The sequence below is a fragment of the Lygodium microphyllum genome, chromosome 27 (assembly GCF_053477565.2).
Source record: "Lygodium microphyllum isolate KBCC chromosome 27, Lygodium_microphyllum_v1.1.10, whole genome shotgun sequence".
Classification (NCBI taxonomy): domain Eukaryota; kingdom Viridiplantae; phylum Streptophyta; class Polypodiopsida; order Schizaeales; family Lygodiaceae; genus Lygodium; species Lygodium microphyllum.
Genome location: NC_141161.1, coordinates 85,290,489 through 85,313,097, shown reverse-complemented (window position 1 = coordinate 85,313,097; position 22,609 = coordinate 85,290,489). Strand labels below are relative to the sequence as shown.

General features: G+C 43.0%; 2 protein-coding genes across 6 annotated transcripts in view; both read left to right on the top strand.

Moving 5' to 3' along the window:
* The first annotated feature begins 753 nt into the window (after nt 1-753).
* LOC148012555 (uncharacterized) overlaps nt 754-22,609 on the top strand; it is a 54,612-nt gene continuing 32,756 nt past the window's right edge. Inside the window, exon 1 of one of the 5 annotated variants that reach the window (XM_087669430.1) lies at nt 754-1,196. In XM_087669430.1, the coding sequence (XP_087525556.1) occupies nt 852-1,196 (345 nt within the window). In that variant the 5' untranslated portion in view covers nt 754-851. The remainder of the gene's footprint in view (nt 1,197-22,609) is intronic. The other 4 variants (XM_087669431.1, XM_087669432.1, XR_015689087.1 and 1 more) reach the window with 4 other exon arrangements.
* LOC148012556 (uncharacterized) lies at nt 1,203-4,488 on the top strand. The gene has a single exon (XM_087669429.1). The coding sequence runs from the start codon at nt 2,731-2,733 to the stop codon at nt 3,556-3,558; it is 828 nt and encodes a 275-aa protein (XP_087525555.1). The 5' UTR covers nt 1,203-2,730; the 3' UTR covers nt 3,559-4,488.

Below are 22,609 nucleotides of genomic sequence, written 5' to 3'. Positions count from 1 at the left end.
TAATAAACTCCCATGCTGCTTTACAAGAGAGTGATGGGCCATGCCTCATCTTGCTTTCATCGAATGCCATTATTCTACCTCCCAACCAACTCTGAGATGTGAAACTTTGTGGATCCCTTTTTTGATTAAGGATTTTCCTCTTCTGCCAAGTGTTAATGCAATTGGTGGGGGGGGGGGTGTAAAATATATTAATTATAATGTTAATAATTAACAATGTATCTACTACCCCCCACCAAAATCATGCTCTTGCTAGTTGTGCCTCTCTCCTTTCTCTCTCCCCCTCATGCCCACCACTGATATACGATATATATTAATTCTATATAGTATACATAAAGTTAATATTATATAACTTAATCAATGTATAATGTATATTGACTAATGCAAATTACCTAGTTTGCCTATACATTATATAATTTAATGTAAATACATATAACTTAATAACTTCTATAACACTTCATTAATATTATTTTAATTTGACATAATTATGTATATTATTAGTTCTTATGCATTACTTTGTAATATTATTATATAACTAATTTATACTATATATTCAAAATATAACATAAATAAATAAATAAATATAATTGACGCAGTTGCATCATTTTATAATATTTCACACCTTTTTTTTGGGTATTTGCTACCTTCGTGAATAGAGGATGTCTAAAAGGGCAAACGAATAGAGCAAAAAAGGGCAAGACTGCGGGAAATGCAATCGAGGGAGCCAATGGGCAGCCCCGGGATAACCACCCTTAGAAAAGAACAAGCTTCCACCCGGAGTAGTATGAATCGGGTCTTATCCACAGGCAGTTCACTCTTGGATATTTCGGAGCGCGGGACTGTTGCGAGCTTCCATGGCTGCATTGTGCAGTGGCTCCTCCTCCTCGGCTCTCGCCGGCCTTCAGGAGCGGCAACCGCCGTCATACTTCCTCGCATCTCCGGCGGTATCTCCCAGCTTCTCACCAGCGGGAAGGCTCTTCGCACACAAAGGCATTTTCGGTACAGCTCTTCCTTGTCTAAAGGGCCGATTCTGCGAGGATTTCAGGCAACAGCGCAGCAGGTTGAATGTGGAAGCCGCCAAGAGAGTAGATAAGGGGAGGACCTTTCTTCTTAGCTCTACCTTGAAAGCGCAAGAAGCGGAAGTGGGGAAGGTCGCCAAGCTATGCGAAGGTATCCGAAAGTGGGCCTCTGTGAAGCAGGTTTGCTATTGTTCTCTGCTTGTCGAAAAAATGTAGAGGTGTTAACAAAGGAAAACAGCAAATGCCAGCTCTACCATATTTGAAGGCTGCCTGTTGCATTCTAGGATTTGTTAAGAGTATGACACACTGTCTAGCTTATCATCTCTGCCCTTGTCTAGAAAGTGCAATAGGCTTGAGATCTTTTAGGAGAAGAGGGTTTTATTGGTAGTTTACTCAGCTTACGAGTGAGTTAGTGCATGCCTATTTGTGGATTGGGCATAATAGAGTCTTTTTATTTCGATTTTTAGCATTTATTGGCTGGCCGATTGCATTTCTGGGCCATTATTTGGTTGGCCATCCCAATGCATTTTAGGTATTGTGTATTGCTTATTTATTCAGGCTTGCTCATCCTCAGTCATTATCATTCACTTGTAACATAGCCAATAACTCACTGTTGTACATGGTTGTCTTGTGTTTGGTAGATGGATTCCATTTCTTGAGCATATCTCTGAGTTCTCCTTTTGCAGTGTTCTTGTATTTTCTCGTTTCTCGTGTTGTGCAGTCTATCACAACTGTCTTCTATGCTTCCATTATTGCTCCCACTTCTAACATGGTATCAGACCTCTATGTTGGGCCTTGGAGTACTATTTTCTGTTGTTGCAAGTTTGCCGACTTCTGTTGCTGATCATCTATGTGTGCTACAGCAAATTTTCAGCCTGGCGACACCTACCTGCTGCCATAGTTGCACAAAACGCCATTTCTGGCCCTAAGAAACGGCGTACCGTTTCTGACCCCCCCTCTCTCCCCCCCTCTTTTTTATGACTTTTCAACGCATTCTTTGCAGGCCTTTTTAGGCGATTTTGCCCTACATTTTTGAGCCCCCACGTGAAAAAACGAGAGCCCTAATTTGAAAATTGCTGCAGCCTGCGCATGCTCATTTCTCGAATGTTGCCGGCAGCCATGGGCTCTGCACACACTTGTGTTTTGGCCTGCTCTCTCTCTCTCTCTCACGAGTCCCTCCCGAGCTCTAGCCTCTCTCTCTCTCTCTCTCTCTAGACTCTCTCGCACACTGCACACACAATCGTGGGCATTGGAGTTTGGGCCTTGGCACCTGCAAGTTGCTCTCTCTCTCTCTCTCTCGTCTCTCCCTCTCTCTCTCACACGCGCGTTTGCGCGCGATGCAGCAAACTCAAGATACAAGTGGGATTCGGGAATAATCAACATGCCAAAGGATCAAGCATGGAGTCATGTCACAGTGCTTTAAGCTTACGGAGGTGGTGGTGGCTCCAAGCGGTGGCAATGCAATTATTGCGGCATTCAAAGAGGAGGGGCAGCCACAAGGATCAAAGATCATCTTGCCCATGTGCCCAATAAAGACATTGGTCCATGTGAACATGTGCTTGCTGATGTTAAGGCTTCCATGGAGCATTGGAGGCTCAGCCGCTTGGCTCTTACAGGTGCATCTAGTACAGGAGAGGGAAACCATGGAGATGATGAAATTTTAGCAATAGGAGGTCCTATAAAGAGGAGTAGAGGAGCTTGAGAGACTGACACAATGAGTGGTGCACATACAGGGGGTTCTACTGGTGGAGCACGCGGGACACTTCAGGCAACAAAAGGTTCATTGCAGGATGCTAGTATCAAAGCGGGTATTCAAAAGCAAGCCATTGTAGAGGCCACTAGAGAGCTCACTCGATTATTCATTTCGTGTGCCATTCCTTTCCATGTCTTGCGCACACCGAGATGGAAATCAGCCACGAGGGCTGTCAGCTACATTGGATGTGAGTGGGAAGGGCCATTGTATAAGGGTATTCGGACAAGAGAGCTTAAAAATGAGAAAGCCTGCATAGAGGTTCAGTTGCAGCCATTGAAGGCCACTTGGGTGAAGTATGGTTGCATGATCTTGTGTGATGGGTGGTCTGATGTACATAGACGGAGTGTCTATAACATTCTAGTCTCCTCTTGGAAGGGGACAATGTTCTTGAGGGCCATTGATGCTTTGGCAGCTGGCACAGTGGTCACTGGCTCATATATTTGGCAGCATATACGCAAGGCAATCATGGAGATAGGGGTAGATAATGTGGTTCAAGTAGTCACAGACAATGGGTCCAATTGTGTTTCCATGGGTTGCATGCTTGAGGCTGAGTTTCTGAAGATAAGGTGGACCCCATGTGCTTCTCATTCTTTGGACTTGCTTATGGAGGACTTGGAGAAGTTAGATCGGGTTGATAGGATTTTTTCAATAGCCAAGTCCATGGTGCATTTTGTCACAAAGCAGCCTAAGGTGCAAAGTATCTACCGTTTACACAATGAGTTAGAGCTACTCAAGCCCTTAAGCACAAGGTTTGCATATATGTTTATTGTTGTGGAGAGGCTTGTGTGAGTGCGCAAGGACTTGATATGCACAGTGGTGTCCCGAGAGTGGTGTGCTTTGGAGGATAGCCAAGATGCAAAACACATATCTTTCTCACGGATGGTAATGGATCAATGATGGTGGGAGGAAGCTGAAGCCTTAGTGAAATCAATCCAGCCCATCTATTCTATATTGCGCATTATTGATATGGAGGGGATCACCATGGGGCTACTCTATGAGTACATGGATAAGGTTGGAGAGGCCTTGGACAACAATACCTGCCTTCCTCGTAGAAAGTAAGTGATTTTTATGGTTTTTGCAAATATGTATTATCATTTATGGTTTGCAAATTTATGTTTATCCACCATAGCTTCAATTGCCCATCTTGAATCCGGGATCGAGAAGCTTTGATGTGTATAGCAGACACGATGGAATTGGTTTCATAGACCAATCCATGCAGTTGCACATGTATTGCATCCCCTATGGCGTAGTGAGCATCAGTCTGCTGATGATGAGCTAGAGAACGGTATTCAGGAGTACTTTGAGAAGTGGGCAGATGGAGATTTGCAGATGGTCACGAGGCTTGAGGATGAGCTTCTCTTGTTTCGTAACCATAGCCTCTCCTTTGGTCGCTCGACAGCCCAGCTTCAAGAGACACAGTTGTAGCCTGTGTCGTGGTGGGAGAAATATGGGGCATCTGCACCTACCCTAGTAAGTTCTAGGCTAAGGCTCTAGCTTTTAAGTACTTAGTATTCATACATTGTGCATTAGAAATGTTGTGCAATCTGAAATTTCTTTTCTTGTGGATCATGATGGAAATATCTTGCTATTCGAGTTCTTTCACAAGATTGCAGCTCAGGCCCATGTGAAAGAAATTGGAACACTTGGGGCCTCTTACATACAAAGAAGAGGAATCGTTTGAGCACAGCTCAGTTGGAGAGGCTGGTCTTTTGTCACTGCAACCTTCTCCTTCTTGAGCACACCTCTACCTCTCCTGAACCTCGCCAGGTGAATGTGGACAAGGTAGACATAGAGAAGGTGAAAGACATACCAAATATTCCTAGTGAGGAGTTGGACATCTACACCATGTTGTATGAGGAGATGCCAGCTCCTGCCCATCGCACACGAGCTTCACGGAGGGCCACTTCGCGATGGGATGGTGCCAACACTTCAGCAGTTGCAGCCTCACCCTCTTCTACTAGCTCTCATTCTGAGTTAGATTCTACTTCTTCTAGTGCATCTGCTAGTGATGCAGAGGCCGAGGATCATGATGATGAGTAGTCACTCCAGAGTCTAGATTCCAGACACTTTTCAGACATTTCAGCTATTTATGATTGTATCGAGGCTTGAGCCTTAACTCTTTATCTTTTTGGTATTTTGCTTTGATGATCCACTATCCATGCACGATTGCACGTGTTCACAGTATCTTGTACTCTTCTTTTTGAAATGATATAGACACACATGGATGGTGGCAAGTGCATGTGTACTGTGTAATTTGATTAGTGTTCTCTGATAATTGATTGTTGTGGACTATAGTTAAGAGTCTATGAACTTATGAAGACTCTAGAGGGCCGAGTGGCCTGTGCGAGAAATCAAATGATATTCATCTTTGCTTTGGATTTGGATGGTCAATTGTATACAATGGTTAATGAAACTGTTTAGTTTGTTATATTTTACATGTTTTTCCCATTAAATTGTTTTGCCGTTTCTTGTCGGGACTGAAACTCCGTTTCTACTGTTTCCCGCCCGTTTCCGTTTCGCCGTTTTGGAAACTCCTGGCAACTATGCCTGCTGCAAAACTGCCTGTTTCCCAGCCCTTTTACTTACATTTTGTTATAAGTTGCCCATATTTTCATTTCCTGCATTATTTTATTTCTGATTGCATGCATTTTACGTTCAATAATTCTGCTTTTTGATTTACAGCTGTTGTGTTTTCATTATTTAATGCCTTTGCAGCTGGATGACAATGTTTTAAGCCTTTTAACTGTGTCTATTGGCTGTCATCAATGCGATTTTCCTTGTTTCTGCAGTTGTTTTAGTGATCAGCCATATATCCATTACTTGTGAACTCGACCGTGTAGTTAGTGCTGACTTTGGATGTACACTCTTTCTATTTCTCTTCTTTTCTTTATCTTCTGATCCTATCCTCTCCAAATTGCACCTTCCTATTGGTCTATTGATGATAAACTTCATGGCCCCAACTATCTCATATGGAGTGCCATCACGAAAGCATGGTTTGCGTAGAAGTGATTATGGTAAGTGGTTCCAGGAGCTATTCAATCATCAATGGCCTTAGCCTCCCATTCCTCTTTTAGACGACTGGTACCTTGTCAACTACGAGGAAGCTATATTTACATGGGATTGCGATGATGCTTGTGCATATTTTGCCCTTTTTCGATGTATCTCTAAGGTTGTTCTACCAAAGGTCACCTCTTGTAGAATAGCTTTAGCAGTATGGGAGAAGCTTCAGCTATTTTATGAGGCTTTCTCAACTATGCATGCAGTGACCCTCTATGGACAGCTCTAGCAAATGAAGTTGGAGTCAAATTATACTAACCAGTTTTTCTAACTAAATGTTAGATAAGTATAGGATCAGCTTTGACACATGTAGTTTGTGATTCTAGAGGCTCATCATGTTAGGACGGTGCTCTATAATCTCTCTTCGGAGTTTGATGGAGGAGCCAATGCTTTGCGAGTCTAGACATCATCGATGCCAGGGGAGTCTTCCATCTCTGTATGGTGGCCATGATGAGGCATTTGCAGCTTCAGAGAGAGATGAAAGAAAGTAGTTGAAAGCCTAGTGCTATCACTATGGTAAGAAGGGACAGTTGCACAAGGATTGTAAGGAGGAGGAGCAGCAACAGCAACAGCAGGAGCAGCAGTAGCAGTAGTAGTAGTTCTGTTACTTTCTAGTGTAGCTCTCCAATGCCAAAGGAGTGTGAGAGAGTGGTGAGAGGTGAGCCTTATCTATACAGGTATATAGATGCAAAGGATCCAGAGAGGGACTTCCCTTTCACATCGACTAAAATCTGGCAAGGCAGGTTTTGAAATCTTGGAGCTGGGATTGACATCTAGGTTTATGATGGGGTGGTTATTGATAGAGAGTGGGATTGCCTTCTAGTCCGAGCTCACATGAGGTGACACTTTGGTGGTTTGGCCAAAGGCGGGGAATCCATGGTTATGTATGCTGAGAGGCATTGTTGACATATGGATAAGTTTGCTACCACAAAGCATTGTTGACAGACATAGAGAGCTCTTATGATTCTTCTCTATTTTCAAGAGCTAGTATATTAAATTATTTCCACTGTCTTCTACAGACTGTCTTCTTGAAGCACAAGAGATCTGTTCTCATTTCTTCCACCCAGCCATGCTTAGGAGAATTTAGGAACCGTACGTGTCTAGCATGTTGTCAGCTGTCAAATTCTTAGGAGTTATACTAATTAATAACTCTCTTTCGAATTGCCTTGTTTCTACTTTTGTTCTTAAACCCCCCGAACCTAGTACGGGTGCCCAAGGCTCCTGGATGGTCATCTCTTGTGCTGTTTCCCCATAAGTTATATTCATTAATGTAACATTTCCTCCCCCTTAAGAATCGGTTTTGTCCTTGAAAATGATACTTGGAAGGTCCAACTGTAAATTGGGAAACCTTTTCCTTAAAGTACTTACTTGCTCCCATGTTGAGCTTTCTTCTGAATAATCTTTTAATTTCACCAAATATTCTTGATAAATAGTATTCCTTGTTCGTCTGTTACGAACATTTAAAATTCTTTCTGGTTCATGTAGAATAGATTGGTCACCTAATAGCTCTTCAATGTTATCATTTAAGATTAGATTATCCATATCACCCAATTTCTTTCTTAGCTTGCTTACATGGAAAACTAGATGTGTTTTACTACCAGCAGGTAGTTGGACCTTGTAAGCCTGTTTCCCCACCCTCTTAAGTATTGTGAAAGGACCACAATACCTAGGTAAAAGCTTTGGACATCGTCCCGTTTTCATGGTTTTAGTTTGTTTAGGCACCTTAAGATAGACCAATTCCTCTTCCTCAAAGGAGATGTCTCTTCGGTGAGTATTTGCATAAGTTCTAGCTCGATCTTGAGCTTTCTTAATATTTTCTTGAGCAAATTTTAACATACTATTCATATCCTCCAAAAAATCATTTGCTGCGTGAACCCTTTTCTTATTAAATTATTGTCACTGTCTTCTACAGACTATCTTCTTGAAGCACGAGAGGTCTGTCCTCGTTTCTTCCACCCAGCCACGCTTAGGAGAATTTAGGAACCGTACGTGTCTAGCATGTTGCCAGCTGTCAAATTCTTAGGAGTTATACTAATTAATAACTCTCTTTCGAATTGCCTTGTTCCTACTTTCGTTCCTAAGCCCCTTGAACCCCGTACGGGCACCCAAGGCTCCCGGACGGTCATCTCTCGCGATGTTTCCCTATAAGTTACATTCATTAATGTAACATAGTATGATTCATATCAACATTAAGTTCCCTTTGAGGCAACTTGATAGTGGCTTGATCACCCATTGATTGGGTATCATGGTTCTATTGTGGTGGTCTTTGTTGTATGGACTATGATGAGTCATTATCTTTATATCATTGTATTATATAAGATCACCCACAATCTGAGAGAGGGTACTAGTAGAGTAGTCAGCTTATGAGCGAGTCTGTGCATGTGTATTTGTAGGTTGGGCACTGTAGAGTATTTTAGGTATTTTTTGATGCTTATTTTTTTTGTTTCTGTCATGGCTTGAGTGAGTTGCTTATTAGGCCAAAATTTCAATGTAACTGAATTCTAAGGTACATACTTTCAATCTAATGAATGTTTCACATTGCACGTTTACTTTGTATTGCTTTTGTATAACATAGTCTTTGCCTTGTACACTTCTTCATTGAAAGCCCTCTTTCCCCCAAACCCCTCTTTTTTTTGTTGTATGGGACCATAGAATGGCTCTTGATGCTATATGTGTTGAGCTAAAAATTCCTGTTGCTTTCCTCTCTTCATTCCAAAACTTGGGATTGCACTTCACTTCTGCATCTAGTGCACTAGGAGTTGGATCCCTTGTCTCTGTTCCTAGCACTTTCTCTTTCTTCGCACAATATTCTACCCTATCTCACTACATTATCACTTTACATCTTGGTATATCATTAGGGGGAATGCCACCCTTTAACACAATGCCTTTCACATTCCCACACGTGAGCACATCTTTTTACCATGGGAAAGGTGTGATAGGCATCCCCCCTCACTATCCTCGGTCAATCACCTCTCTACTCATTAATCATCTAAATGCAATGATTCCCATCCTTTGCTTATGATGTGTCGTCACACACTCCATGGGTCACTACTACGTATTGATTTTCATCCTTCGCTTCATGTGTCCCTATCTCTTCTCCATGGGCTACTCATGCGGTCACCATGCCTATGCCTAGTCCGTCTATGCCCACATTTGGATCCACTGTATACGCTTCTCGTATGTATGGTGGGCTCCTTGGGATGAATTTCCAAGTGTACTCCACTCCCCTACCCTATTCACCCTATCCCCATTACCCACCTTATTCATCTCTTGGCACTACCACTCTTGTTGCAATAGCTAATAATGCCTTCATAGATAGGACTCATTCTAGCGGGTCGAATTTCACCCCCATTACCCACCTTATCCATCTCTTGGCACTACCACTTCTGTTGCAATAGCTAATAATGCCTTCACGGATAGGACTTGTTCTAGCGGGTTGAATTTCACCACTTGGTCCAACTTTATGTAATAAGTGCTTGAATCTTGGGGCTTTTAAGACCTTGCCATTAGTCTAGAGTATATGTCAGACCCTTGATTAGGTCACCATGAGCACATCTATCAATGGAGAGCTCGTAATGCCAAAACCAATGTTGAGTTAATGCAGGGGTTGCTTCTTGTATTCAGCACTTGTCTTCGACATCGGTCTTTGTTTCTTGTTGTACCTCGCCTCTGTACTATATGATTTTATCATTTTTGTAAAGGGTGCTTGGGCAAGTGAATAATTTCCCCATGAGGGACATTGTCCAAGTGACACCTGTTGCATGCATATTCTCATCATGTACTATCCTACTATGCATCTCTTTGTGCAGAGTAGCCCTCAAAGGATCTTGAGTTGTCTTCATTGGCGAATTTTCACCATCTTACCACCACCTCACCGTCCATACTTCATCACTGTTTCCCTTATCATCGACACTCTCGAGTGGTTGGGTCAACTTGTTTGTTTTGTGATTTGTTGTATCTACCCAACCCCTTTCACTCTCCCTATCAGTCATAGTTACTTGAAAGGCCATAAACCATATCCATTTTCACCCAAAAAAAAAGAAAAAGAAAAGGAAAGCTCAATGTGGTTTGGTCTCTCTTTGCAGGACTTGGACCCTTTATTTGATACCCTAACCTCTTTGGGGTGATTGCTTGGACTCCCTTAGTAAGATGACAATCGCGTTTGTAGTCTTTCTAGGCCATTGGGTAGTTGACGTGCACCCTTTGTCCGATTTCCTAGATGCTTTGAGATGGGATGCCTTGGGGTAAAAATGTGCTCGAGCGTTTCTTCAAGTCCCTTCTTGGTTCTAGTTTTGGGCATGAGAGGCGGTGTTGAGGTAAAAATTTCTTCAATACTAATTAGCTCTTTAACACAACCTTAATAGTAAATAACGTTTCTTTGTGGGTGTTGTTTGGCCAGGCCATTGGGCAACTACTATGCACCCTTTGTTTGATGCCTTGGGTGCTTCGGGGTGGGATGCCTTGGGGTAAAAATGTGCTTAAGCTTTTCTTCCAAGCCCTTCTTGATTCCAATTTTGGGGTAAAAATGGGATTGAGCTTTTTCTTCCAGTTCTTTCTTGATTCTAGTTTTGGGCTTGAAAAGAGGCGTGGAGGTAAAAATTCCTTCTGTACTATTTAGCTCTTTAACACAAGCTCAATTAGTAAATTACCAAAAAGTTTCATTAAACGGTTCTAGAGAGTTTTTGTTTTCCACATGCAAAACCCTAATTTGGGAGAATCCTTCCATGTCTATAGATGGATAGGCTGCCCTCCATTCAACCCCATCCTTCTAAGCAAGTTTCTCATGTTCACGTGCAAATTTCAGCCATCAGCCCACCGATAATATGTGCTATCCAGCCATCGCTGTGCCATTTTGGAGGTTTCTATTGCTGTGTTTGCTGTTCCTGGCACAAGCAGTCATGTTGTGAGGCATTTTTTGCAAAAATTAAATCCACTTCAAATAAGTTGGAAAAGACATTTCCATGAAGAGGAGCAAGCACATCCGAGCTAGCAAGTTGGTTACAGGAAGTTTGGTTTCGAGAGATTGAGCAGATGGATAGTAAGCATGAGATTTAGTCTGAAATAAGGTGGGCATTATTTGAAAATATAGAATATTGGATTGTTTGGACAAAGGTGTACTTGGAGACAAAGCTGATTTAGAAAACTTTGAGTATGGGAGATAATGTGCAAGGTTTATTAATGCCTATGAGAGTGAAAAAAGTATGCGTTTGAGAGAGGGTGTTAAGCCTTAGAAAATATTGGGAGTCGTAAGCCTTATAGTAAGAATATATTGGAAAGCTTTTAAACGCTTTTGTTTTGAAAACAGCTTTTGACAAGGACCGATGTGTTGCAGAGATTTTTGCGGAGTTTTAGAGGGCAAAGATTATTTTGATTTTGAAGCTTGGAGTTTTGTTCATACCTTGCAGGATTATTTGTCATCAATTTTAGAGTCTTGGGGAGTTGATTTTGATATATGTCACTAAAACAAAGATTGATGGTGAGGTTGAACACCGGAGCATTTTAAGATTTATTTCGATCGTTATGGGGGAGTATTATTCAGCACCGGAAGCTGATTATTAGCCACAATTTTTATTTTGTGGGTTCATGTAGTCATATTATAGAGCATGCTGATCGAAAAGTTGGTGGGTGTCGATTAAAGAACGGCTTATCTTGCAACATTCTGAAAGGTTTTGCATAAGCTTTTTGAAAGAATTTATAGAAAAGGCTTGAAAGCTATACCATTTGTTTTAAAGAGGTGTAAAGTGAAACCAATCCGAGAAGAAAATTGAGATTTGAGACGTGCTTGGAACCTTGGATTTGGGAGAGGTTGCAGGATTTAAGAAGTTTTTGTTGTAGACCAGCTTTGGTTAAATCTTGGACAGATTACGGAAGGAATTATAGTGACACAATATTAAGGTACTTGAAACAATGTCAAATTCGGATGACTTCTATCATTGATCAACTTTTGGCTTAATCTACTTCGAATTTTCGAAAATTAAAGAGGACGGAGGGCATATACTATCTTTTATTTTTGAAGCTAGAATTCTTTCAACTTTGGGGAAAGACTATGAGTGCTCGATATCTTTGAAGTATTCTTAAGATGTTCTCTATGAGCTACAAGAGGCACAACTTTTAAGATTTCTTTGTGTGTTGAGATTGAGGAAAGATTATTGAATTGATGAATTGATTAGTATCTTGGAGATCGTTACTTTCTGGGTAGCATGAAAGTTTTATGAGATATAGTACTAGGACATAACTTATACCCGCACTCCTTTTTCTTGTGTGTCTTGGGTTGTGTGAGGGATTTAATCCCGATCACCACTCGTAATACAACATCACCATTGCAGCAATTTGCCCTTCGTTTGCTGCTCCAGGTACTAGGCGACACACTGTTCTTCACTTGTGTTGCTATAGAAAGACTCCACGGCGGTCTAGCATCCATTTAGCCATTTCCAGCTGCCACTCTAATCAACTAGGTTATGGAATTGCTGCATTTGCTGTTGCCATTGCCCTAGAGGTCTTTGCCATTATGGATACACTCTTATAAATTGCGTCTTGCTACTTGCCTCTCTTCAATTGATGGTTACAACACTCGGGATTCGTCTTTGGTGGGTGACATACTCTGACACTTGTTGCTTTGTCCTTGAGCATGTGAGAGTGCGCAACAGAAGAAGAACACGAACACAGAGGAGAGGAGAGAGAAAGCAGAGAATGAAGGAAGAAAGTCTGCACTGATTGAGATGAATGCTGAATACACTGAAATGGACAGAGCAGTCCCTGCACGCAGCCCGGAGCATCAGTGAGGGGACCAGGACAGACTGGAAGCAATGGCAGCACCAATGCCGGAGACGGAGATGATGGAGGCAGTGCTGAACCTGCAGAGCACAATGCTGGAATGACTTGGGGGGCTGCTGTATATAGCCCCCAGGCCAGAAAACTGGCCGACCTGCCAAATCTGGCCGACCTGGCCAGATTTGGCCGACCAGCCAGATCTGGCCGACTTTGGCCAGATCTGGCCGACCTGCCCAGAAAATGGGCCGACTGCAGAAAAACATCCCAGTTTGGGCTGTATGACACCCACAGGCTGCCGACTGACAAGGACAGCCACAAAATGAACTGACAGAGCTCCTCTGTCTCCTGTCAGACTCTGACAGGAGCTCACAACCAGGAGATGACAGACTGAGAATGATAAAGAGCAGGCTAACACCCCCTCTCAACTCCTGGGAGAGTCTGAAGACCCAAGAACCGCATGTGATGAAGCAAAGAAGCCTGAGGCAAAGGCTTCGTAAAGAGATCAGTTGCATTGGCCGCCGTAGGACAATAGACCACCACCAGCTCCGAATCCACGATCTGCTCTCGAACATAGTGATACTGAACCTCAATGTGCTTCGTGCGAGCATGAAACACCGGGTTCTTGGCCAGAGCAAGAGCACTCTGGTTATCCACGCGCAGCTCTGTAGGTCCGGTCTGGGAAAAGCCAATCTCCGCGAGTAAGCGACGGAGCCAAACTGCCTCCATAGCGGTCGAACATAGGGCCCTATACTCAGCCTCTGTAGAAGAAAGTGCCACAGTAGGTTGCTTCTTGCTGCTCCAAGAGACAGCACCAGATCCAAGGGTGAAAGCATAGCCTGTAGTGGATCGTCTCGAATCCACATCACCTGCCCAATCAGAATCACTCCATCCAGAAAGGGTAAGCCCATCTCCATACATGGTCCCGAAGGATCAAGTCCCCTGTAAATAGCGAAGAACCCTCAAGGCCGCCTGCTAGTGATCCTGGGTAGGAGTCTGCATAAAAGAAGACAATAAAGCCACCACAAAAGAGATATCCGGCCGAGTGTGAAGCAGCCAGATAAGAGAACCGACAAGGCACCTGTAACGGGTGGGATCTGGAAAGGGAACTCCAGCTGTCAAAAGCTTGGACTCGGGGTCCATGGGGCATGAGATAGGCCGACACTCAGCCATATCAAACTCCGAAAGAAGCTCGGAGATGTACCTGTGCTGCGAGATAAAAATCCCCTGTGCCATCTGATAGATCTCCAGGCCTAGAAAGAAGTGAAGGATCCCTAGATCCGTCATGTCAAACTCCTGCTGAAGAATGGACCGTGTATGCTCCACGTGCTGAGTGTCGCTCCCTGTAATGATAAGATCATCCACATACAAGATAAGGAACACTGAAAGAGAATCCACAACCCGTAAGTAGAGGTTGGGATCATAAGCGGAGCGCGCAAAGCCACTCTGTAGAAAGAAGCGGTCAATCCGCTGGTACCAAGCACGAGGAGCCTGCTTCAAGCCATAAAGAGCCTTCCGCAGCCTATAGACATGATCCTCCTTCCCCTGCACAAGAAAACCAGGAGGCTGTGTAACATAAATCTCCTCCTCAAGAACGCCATTCAGAAAAGCAGACTTGACGTCCATCTGATAGACAAGCCAACGGTGGTGAGCAGCAAGAGCCAAAAGAACTCGTATGGTGGACATCCTGGCTGTAGGAGCAAAAGTCTCGAAGTAGTCCAAGCCTGCACGCTGTGCAAAACCCTTGGCAACAAGCCTAGCCTTATGCTTGTCCAAGGAGCCATCTGCAAGATACTTGGTCTTAAAGACCCATTTCACACCAATCACCTTCCGTTTCGCGGGACGCGGAACAAGCTCCCACGTATGGTTTCGCTCGATGGAATCGAGCTCGGCCTGCATAGCCTGTCTCCAAATATCCTGTGCAAGAGCCTCCTCCACAGTGGAAGGCTCGGAATCCTGAAGAATCTGTGACATAAGAGCATAGTTCACACATAGTGAACTGTCCCGCTGGGCCTGTAAACGTGCTGATCGACGTGGACCTGTAGAAGAAGCAGGAAAGTGAGTAACACCTGAATCCTGCATGAGCCGGCGATACCATAAAGGAATCCTGAGAGACTCCTGCTGCTGTGAGGGAGACCGGGGGGTCTTCGGAACCTGCAAAGCACCCAAATCGGAGAGGGACTCCCCCTCACCGAGTGAAGGTAGATCCTCCGCATCTGAAGAAGGCTGTGTATCCCGTGAAGATCCCGAAGTGGCAGTAGAAGAGCTCGTAGTAGACGGAGTCACATGCACCAAAGGGGAAAGGGAAGCCAAAGGAGGAGGAATAGGGGGGGTGCTAAGGGGCATCCTGGAAGGAAGTGAAGGGAGAGAAGGTGGGGGGGGGGGGGTCCGTCAATGACGAAGAAACATCTGTAATGGAACCATCAATCGGATCCTCAGAGGCCGAAGCCTCATCAAAGATCACATCCCTGCTCACCTCAAACTTCCGCGTCGTCGGGTCGTAGAGCCGATATCCCTTCGTGGTCGTACTATAACCAACGAATATAAGCTTTCTCAACTTAGAGTCGAACTTCGTCTTCCTCTTCTTCTTGTCCACATGGACAAAAGCATTGCACCCAAAGATGCGAAAATGGGACACGGAAGGCTTCTTTCCAAAGAAAGCCTCATACGGAGTCATGTCCTGTAACGCCGAAGTCGGAGAGCGGTTGCGAATATGCACCGCTATAGCCACCGCCTCACCCCAAAGGAAATGAGGAAGACTCCTATGCTCCAGCATAGATCGGGCCATCTCAATCATGGTCCGATTCGCACGCTCCACCACACCTTTCTCTGATGGTGTGTTCGGATGGGAATACTCCACCCAAATACCATGATCCTTGCAAAAGTGAGAGAAAAGGTGAGAAGTGAACTCGCCACCGTGATCAGCTCGAACGCCACGAACCTTGGAAGTTGTTTGGGTCTCCACAAACACCTGCCACTCACAGAAACGGGAGTACGCCTCGCTCTTGTACTCCAAGAAATAAGGCCACACATAACGACTAAAGTTGTCCACAATCAGCATCAAATACTTGGCCTTCCCAAGGGAGGCCGTGCCCATAGGTCCGCAAAGGTCAGTGTGAACCAACTCAAGCGGAGAAGTAGCCCTCCTAGAAGCAACCTGCGGGTGAGGCTGCCGGTGCTGCTTGCCCCTCAAGCAGCTAGGGCACAAAGTGTGAAGAGGAGGGAAATCAGGAAGTCCCTCCACCATCTTCCTCCTAGAAGCCCGGCGAAGAGAATCGAGGTTCAAATGACCATACCGAGCATGCCAAAGCAGCCCTAGCTCATGGGAAGTCCGCGCAGCCAAGGCTGTGAGCGTATAAAGCCCACCCTCCTGTGTACCAGTCCAAAGAGCATCACCTGTAGAAGCATCCTCCACTGTGACTGCATCCTGTGTAAAAATGACTCCGGTACCTAACTGAGTAAGGCCATGCACAGATAACAGGTTAAAACCCAAATCAGGGACATAGAGAACTTTGGCGAAGGAAGACCGCTTGTCAGAAAACATAGGTAAAGTCCCCACGCCTCGAATAGGGACTGTAGAATTGTCACCAATGGTGACTATACCCCCTCTCGAACAAAGATCCTGAAGCCAATCCTGACGGAAGGTCATATGTGAAGATGCTCCACTGTCGACAAGCCAAGGCTTCTCCTGTGTGGTAGAAGCTAGGGCTGTGTCCTCCTCAACAAAGACATGCACAAACGCAGATTCTGTTGTGGCTGGGGCCGCCTTCGAGTCCTTCTCCTTAGGCTTCAGATGGGGATACTTCTGCCAACACTTCTCCTCGGGATGAGTGCCCTTCCCACAATGGGGACACTTGGGCTTCTTCTCCTTCGCATCCTTCTTGTCCTTGGCCTTCTCCTTCTTTTGTTTCTTCTTCTTGCCGCCACCTGTGCCAGCCGTAAATGCCTTGGTGGAGCCACTGGCTCCCACCTCTTTGAGTCGCTCGTCATGCTCCAAGACAAGCGGGGAAAGCTCCTCCCATAGGAGTGTCTCACGGGTCCTCGAAGTGATGAGGCTGGTGTAGAAGACATCATAACGGGGTGATGGCAGCTGAGTCAACAGAATCATCGCCATATCCTCAGACGATATCAGACGACCAAGAGAGGCTAGCTCGCCTCGCTTATCCTCCATCTTCGTGATGTGCTCCTTCATGGAAGGAGAACCATCAAGATTGAGCATCCGCAACTTCTTCTCCAGGGAAATCTTGTGGGCAAATGTCTTGTGCTGATACAAAGACGCAAGCTTTGTCCACACTTCCGCCGCGGTCTGTAACCTGTGAACATGTACAAGAACAGAATCATGGAGACTCATAAAAAGAAAGGAACGGGCTCGAGAGTTGAGCCTATCCCATAAGGCTGCACGGTCCATAGAGGTGCCATCGGACGAATCCACGAGGGGACGGTCGATGGGTGAAGAAACAAGCTCCCAAAGGTCAAATGTATCGAGGATGCAGGCCACCTTGCATGACCAGAGGGAGTAGTTGGAACCATCCAACTTATCTTCCTTCGGAAAGGAAGAGAGAATTGGCACCTGAATAGAGGGAATCAAAGAAGGCATCCGCACATCTGAAGCAGTCTTCACGGAAGAAACCTTCGCTGTAGATGGAACCCTCTGAGATGCATGGACTGAAGAAGGACGAGTGCGAGGAGATTCTTCCCGATGTCGAACCTCACGATAATCCCGCCTCCGCTCAGAGGAATGATGAGAAAGAAGTTCATTCTCTGAGTCTTCAAAGCCTGAAAACTGGTAAGACATCTTCCAATCTGCAAAATACCAAAGAAAATTGTGCCGTTGTCGAAATAGGACCAGCAATGTGGTCACCAACCACCAAGACGCAGGTAGAGAGTGCCTACAAACACCTGGATCTGCAAAACGCAAAGATAATTGATGTCGATCACCAGGAAAGAGACCACTAGCACCAGGAAAGAAGTCGCCAGCAGGAAATGTGCCGCCTGGAGTGAAAGCGACCAGCAGGACAGCAAAACGCAGCCTGTAGGGAGGTCGCCCAGTAGAAAGATGGACAGCCTGGTGGTAAATGCAGGATTTCGTTGTTGATCAGTTGGCAGCAGCAGTAGGGTATCTCACTCCTGAGGGTATGTCCTCCGTGCTCTCAATCAGGCGATGATACCATGTGAGAGTGCGCAACGGAAGAACACGAACACAGAGGAGAGGAGAGAGAAAGCAGAGAATGAAGGAAGAAAGTCTGCACTGACTGAGATGAATGCTGAATACATTGAAATGGACAGAGCAGTCCTTGCACGCAGCCCGGAGCGTCAGTGAGGGGACCAGGACAGACTGGAAGCAATGGCAGCACCAATGCCGGAGACGGAGATGACGGAGGCAGTGCTGAACCTGCAGAGCACAATGCTGGAATGACTGGGGGGGCTACTATATATAGCCCCCAGGCCAGAAAACTGGCCGACCTGGCCAGATTTGGCCGACCAGCCAGATCTGGCCGACTTTGGCCAGATCTGGCCGACCTGCCCAGAAAATGGGCCGACTGCAGAAAAACAGCCCAGTTTGGGCTGTATGACACCCACAGGCTGCCGACTGACAAGGACAGCCACAAAATGAACTGACAGAGCTCCTCTGTCTCTTGTCAGACTCTGACAGGAGCTCACAACCAGGAGATGACAGACTGAGAATGATAAAGAGCAGGCTAACAGAGCATTCTATACACTCTTACATTCATTTACTGCATTGATTCATTCACTTCACACTTCACTTCTTTCATTGTGTGTGTTTATGTTTTTGCGTTGAGTTTTGAGTTTGCGTTTTGCGTTTAGGGTTTGAGTTTTGCACATCATTGTTTGAGTCATTTTGATTTTGCCATAGTTACTCTTTTTCTGTCTTCTTAGTGCAAACCCTAGGATATCTTCATAATATTCTTCATTGTAACCACCTTCTTTGTAAAGACCATGTAGGTCTCTGGTTGTATAAGGCGATGTATTGATACAAGATTAAAGCCTAAGTTAGGGATATAAAGGCCTTTAGTTGATGAATCTTGTTTCTCACAAAGAAGTAGGATTATGATGACACCTCAAACACATAGTAAAGGGTTGTCACCAATGGGGATTATGCTTCCTCTATCATGAAGATCTTGTATCCAATTGGAAAGAGAGGTCATATGTAAAGATTCTTCAGTATCACAAGCTAAGTGTTCTCTATGTAATAAGCAAGAGGAGTGCCATCTATGCATAGAGATGCATAAAGTATAAGTACAGGGATGAACGTGAGAATGACAATACTTTGAACTTAACCAACCTGATCAATTATCAACATGACAATTAGAGAGAGAGAGAGAGAGAGAGAGAGAGAGAGAGAGAGAGAGAGAGAGAGAGAGAGAGAAAGAGTGGTGCACACATCGGATGCTGTATGTTTGTAGTGAACGTCGGAAGGTCCCCAAGAACAAAAAAACTCTACTTTTTGCACAAAACTCAAGGTAGAAAGCATGCACGACATGAATAAGAGACCAATTGGGTGCAATCTCCCCCCATGCCTTGTGTGAGTGCTCCACAAAGCATGTATTTTTTTGTATTAATCATCTTGAAGCTCAAATAATAGCCCAAATTACAAAATAGCACGCTTTTGGCTTTTGAGTTTGCTTTAGCTCAAAATAGAAATAAAGCTAATGAGCGGGCGCCCAAAGAGTCAGGCATACCCAATACAATGTCCAAATACAAATATCATAATCGTACGCCCATACGCATACGAAATAATAAATAAATATCCAACGCCTTAATAAATAGGCGCGACAAAATATAGACGCCATGTCTAAGGTATGCATCCATCAAAATATAAGTAATAACTCGAATACGCGCTATTCTCCAATGCTTTCCTACGCCACTGCTGCTATCTCTACACATCAACTGAAGCATTCACAATCGTTAGTAAAATAATACAATTAAACCGACAAAAGTGAATACCTAGCAGTCTTCAGCTACATAAATAAATCAATTGGTTAGAAATCAATCCTAACCTTAATTTATCACGAGTGCGCACTTTAAACTCATAAACGTTTATTAATTTAATATGTATTTTGTGGAATCACCCGCTATAGAATCACCCATGTACATACTAAATTAATGAAACGTCCGAAAAGAATATGCATCCCCATCAACTTCTGGCACAAAGAATCCACTTTGTGTATGAGCCCCGGTCAACAAAGTTTACAGAATCCATCGTAAAATCTCAAGGAATCCACCGTGGCACGGAATTCATCGTGAAATATGCCTCCTGGCATCATACTCTCGGGGTGGGATAGCAATTGTCCTCAATTGCTATTAGCTCAATGTGGAGCTAACAGTGTGGGGAAAGCATTTAAGTCTCTAGCGTGCATGCATTGGGCTTCTTCAACAGGATGGTTTTTAAACTTGACCAAATATCTAGAATATCTACAGCCAGTTCTAATGGTCATAAAGTCAGTATCTATGATAGCTTCAGGTTCAAGTATTTCAGTCTCTTCATCTAGCAAAGGTGGGTTTTCATAAACAGGGTGTACAGGTAATTGGTCTCTAAAGGGTCGTAATAAACTAATGTGAAAGGTGCTGTGAATTTTCCAATGAGGTGGTAGTTCTAACTTGAATGCATTGTCATTGATTTTGTGAATGATCTTAAATGGTCCATAGAATCTAGGTGCTAATTTCACAACTGGGTGTTCATCTACACTTTGTAATCTACGTTTTTCTATTCTCAACCAAACATAGTCATCAACTTTGAAATTCATGGCTTGTCTTTTCTTTTTAGCTTGTTTTGTATATGATTACTGGGCTTTGACAATCATGTCTTTAACCTCATCAAAAATAGTAGCGTCTATGTTAGTAATATCATCAGCACTCTAAATTCTATTTGATAAAGATGCAACATGTGTAGACAATCTATAATCATAAATCACTTCAAACGGTGCTTTCTTTATAGCTGTGTGTGGTGTATTGTTATATGCAAACTGCAGTAAATGCAAACGTGTGTCCCATGTCTGTGGTTTAGAAATAATGTAAGCACGTAAAAGATCTAAAATAATACTGTTAGTGGCTTCTGTTTGTCCATTAGTTTCAGGATAAAATGCAGATGAAAAATCAATCTTTGTTCCTAGGTTAGCTAACAAAGTAATCCAAAAGTTATTACAAAATCTAGAATCACGGTCAGAAATAATAACTCTTGGCAATCCATGATTAGTGAAAACAGTTTTAAAAAACAATTGTGCTGCTTGAGATGCTGTTAAAGTTTTCTTACATGGAATGAAATATGCTTGTTTACTAAACTTGTCTACAATAGTCCAAATCATATAATGGTTAGCTTTAGTATTAGGTAAACCAGTAATAAAATCCATAGAAATCTGTTCCTATGGTCTTGATGGAATAGATAAAGGCATAAGTAAACCATACTGTTTACCATGATGTCTCTTAACTCTTTGACAAACCAAACATTCAGAAACAAAGTTAGATACATTAGTGTCCATATGTGGCCAATAAAAATCTTCAGTCAATGTACATAAAGTAGATATGATACCTCTATGACCTTGATATGGAGGACAATGAATCTCATTCAAAACAAAGGATCGAAATGGAACTGTAACACATAATCTCTTTTCATAAAATATGAATTCATCATTGTAAGACAGTGAATCAATAGGAATCCAGTTATTTCCAACTAATTTATTCCAATCAGCATGAAAAGTAATGTCCTGATGATAAGTATCTTTCATAGGGGTTAGAGAATCAAATGATATAACAGAAATATTATGAATGGTCGGTTTTCTACTTAATGTATCGGCCATTACATTTTCTTTACCTGGTTGATATTGAATAAGGGGATGAAAACTCTGAATAAAAGCTGCCCATTTGATATGTCGGTCAGATATTTGAGGTTGACTAAGGAGATGTCTAATACTTTGTTGGTCAGTCTTAATCATAAACTCAGAACCCATTAAGTAATTTTTTCATTGTCTTAAAGCTTGTACCACAGCTAACAATTCTTTATCATATGTGGAATATTTAAGTTCAGATGGTTTCAGTTTACAACTAGAATAGACTATGGGATGATTATCTTGCATAAGTATGGCTCCTATTCCGGATCCGCTAGCATCAGTAACTACTAAAAAGAATGGTCTATTAAAATCAGGTAGTTGTAATACAGGAGCATGGGTTAATACATGTTTCAATAAATCAAAAGATTTCTGTTGATTATCAGACCAATGATAAATAATACATTTCTTTAAAAGTTTAGTCAAAGGCAAAGCAAGTAATAAAAAATTTCGCACAAACTTCCTGTAAAAACTAGCAAGATCTAGAAAGGAACATAACTCATGCACATTTTTAGGTATAGGCCAGTTTAATATTGCTTCTATATTCTAAGGGTCAACCTTAATACTTTCTGATGACACAATATGACATATATTCAAATTTTGTTTGAAAGAATTTACTATTTTTCAGATTAGCATACAATTGATTATCTTTCAGCAACTTGAAAACCAAAGACAAATGTTCATAATGCTCTTTCTCATTTTTACTGAATACCAAGATATCATCAAAGAATACTATAACACAATGCTGATATTTCAAAAATATGCGATTTATCATTCTACTAAATGTAGCAGGTGCGTTAGTCAATCCAAAACGCATCACTAGAAATTCATAATGACCAAATTGTGTTCTAAATACAGTCTTAAATATATCAGATTTATCTAATCTCACCTGATGATAGCCAGATTTAAGATCTATTTTACTAAATATGGCAGAACCTTGTAGTTTATTCATAAGATCATCTACCCTAGGAATTGGATATCTATTTTTTACAGTAATCTTATTTAGGGCACGATAATCAATGCACATACGATAAATATTATTATTATTCTTTACCAACAAGACATGTGCGCTAAATGGAGAACTACTAGGTCTAATTAATCCTCTGTTTAATAATTCCTCAACTTGATTTTGAATTTCTTTCTGTTCAATCTGGTTATGCCTATATGGTGCT

What these genes read in the sequence shown, in the direction of transcription:
- LOC148012556 (XM_087669429.1), top strand. Translation starts at nt 2,731, where the DNA reads ATGAGTGGTGCACATACAGGGGGTTCTACTGGTGGAGCACGCGGGACA.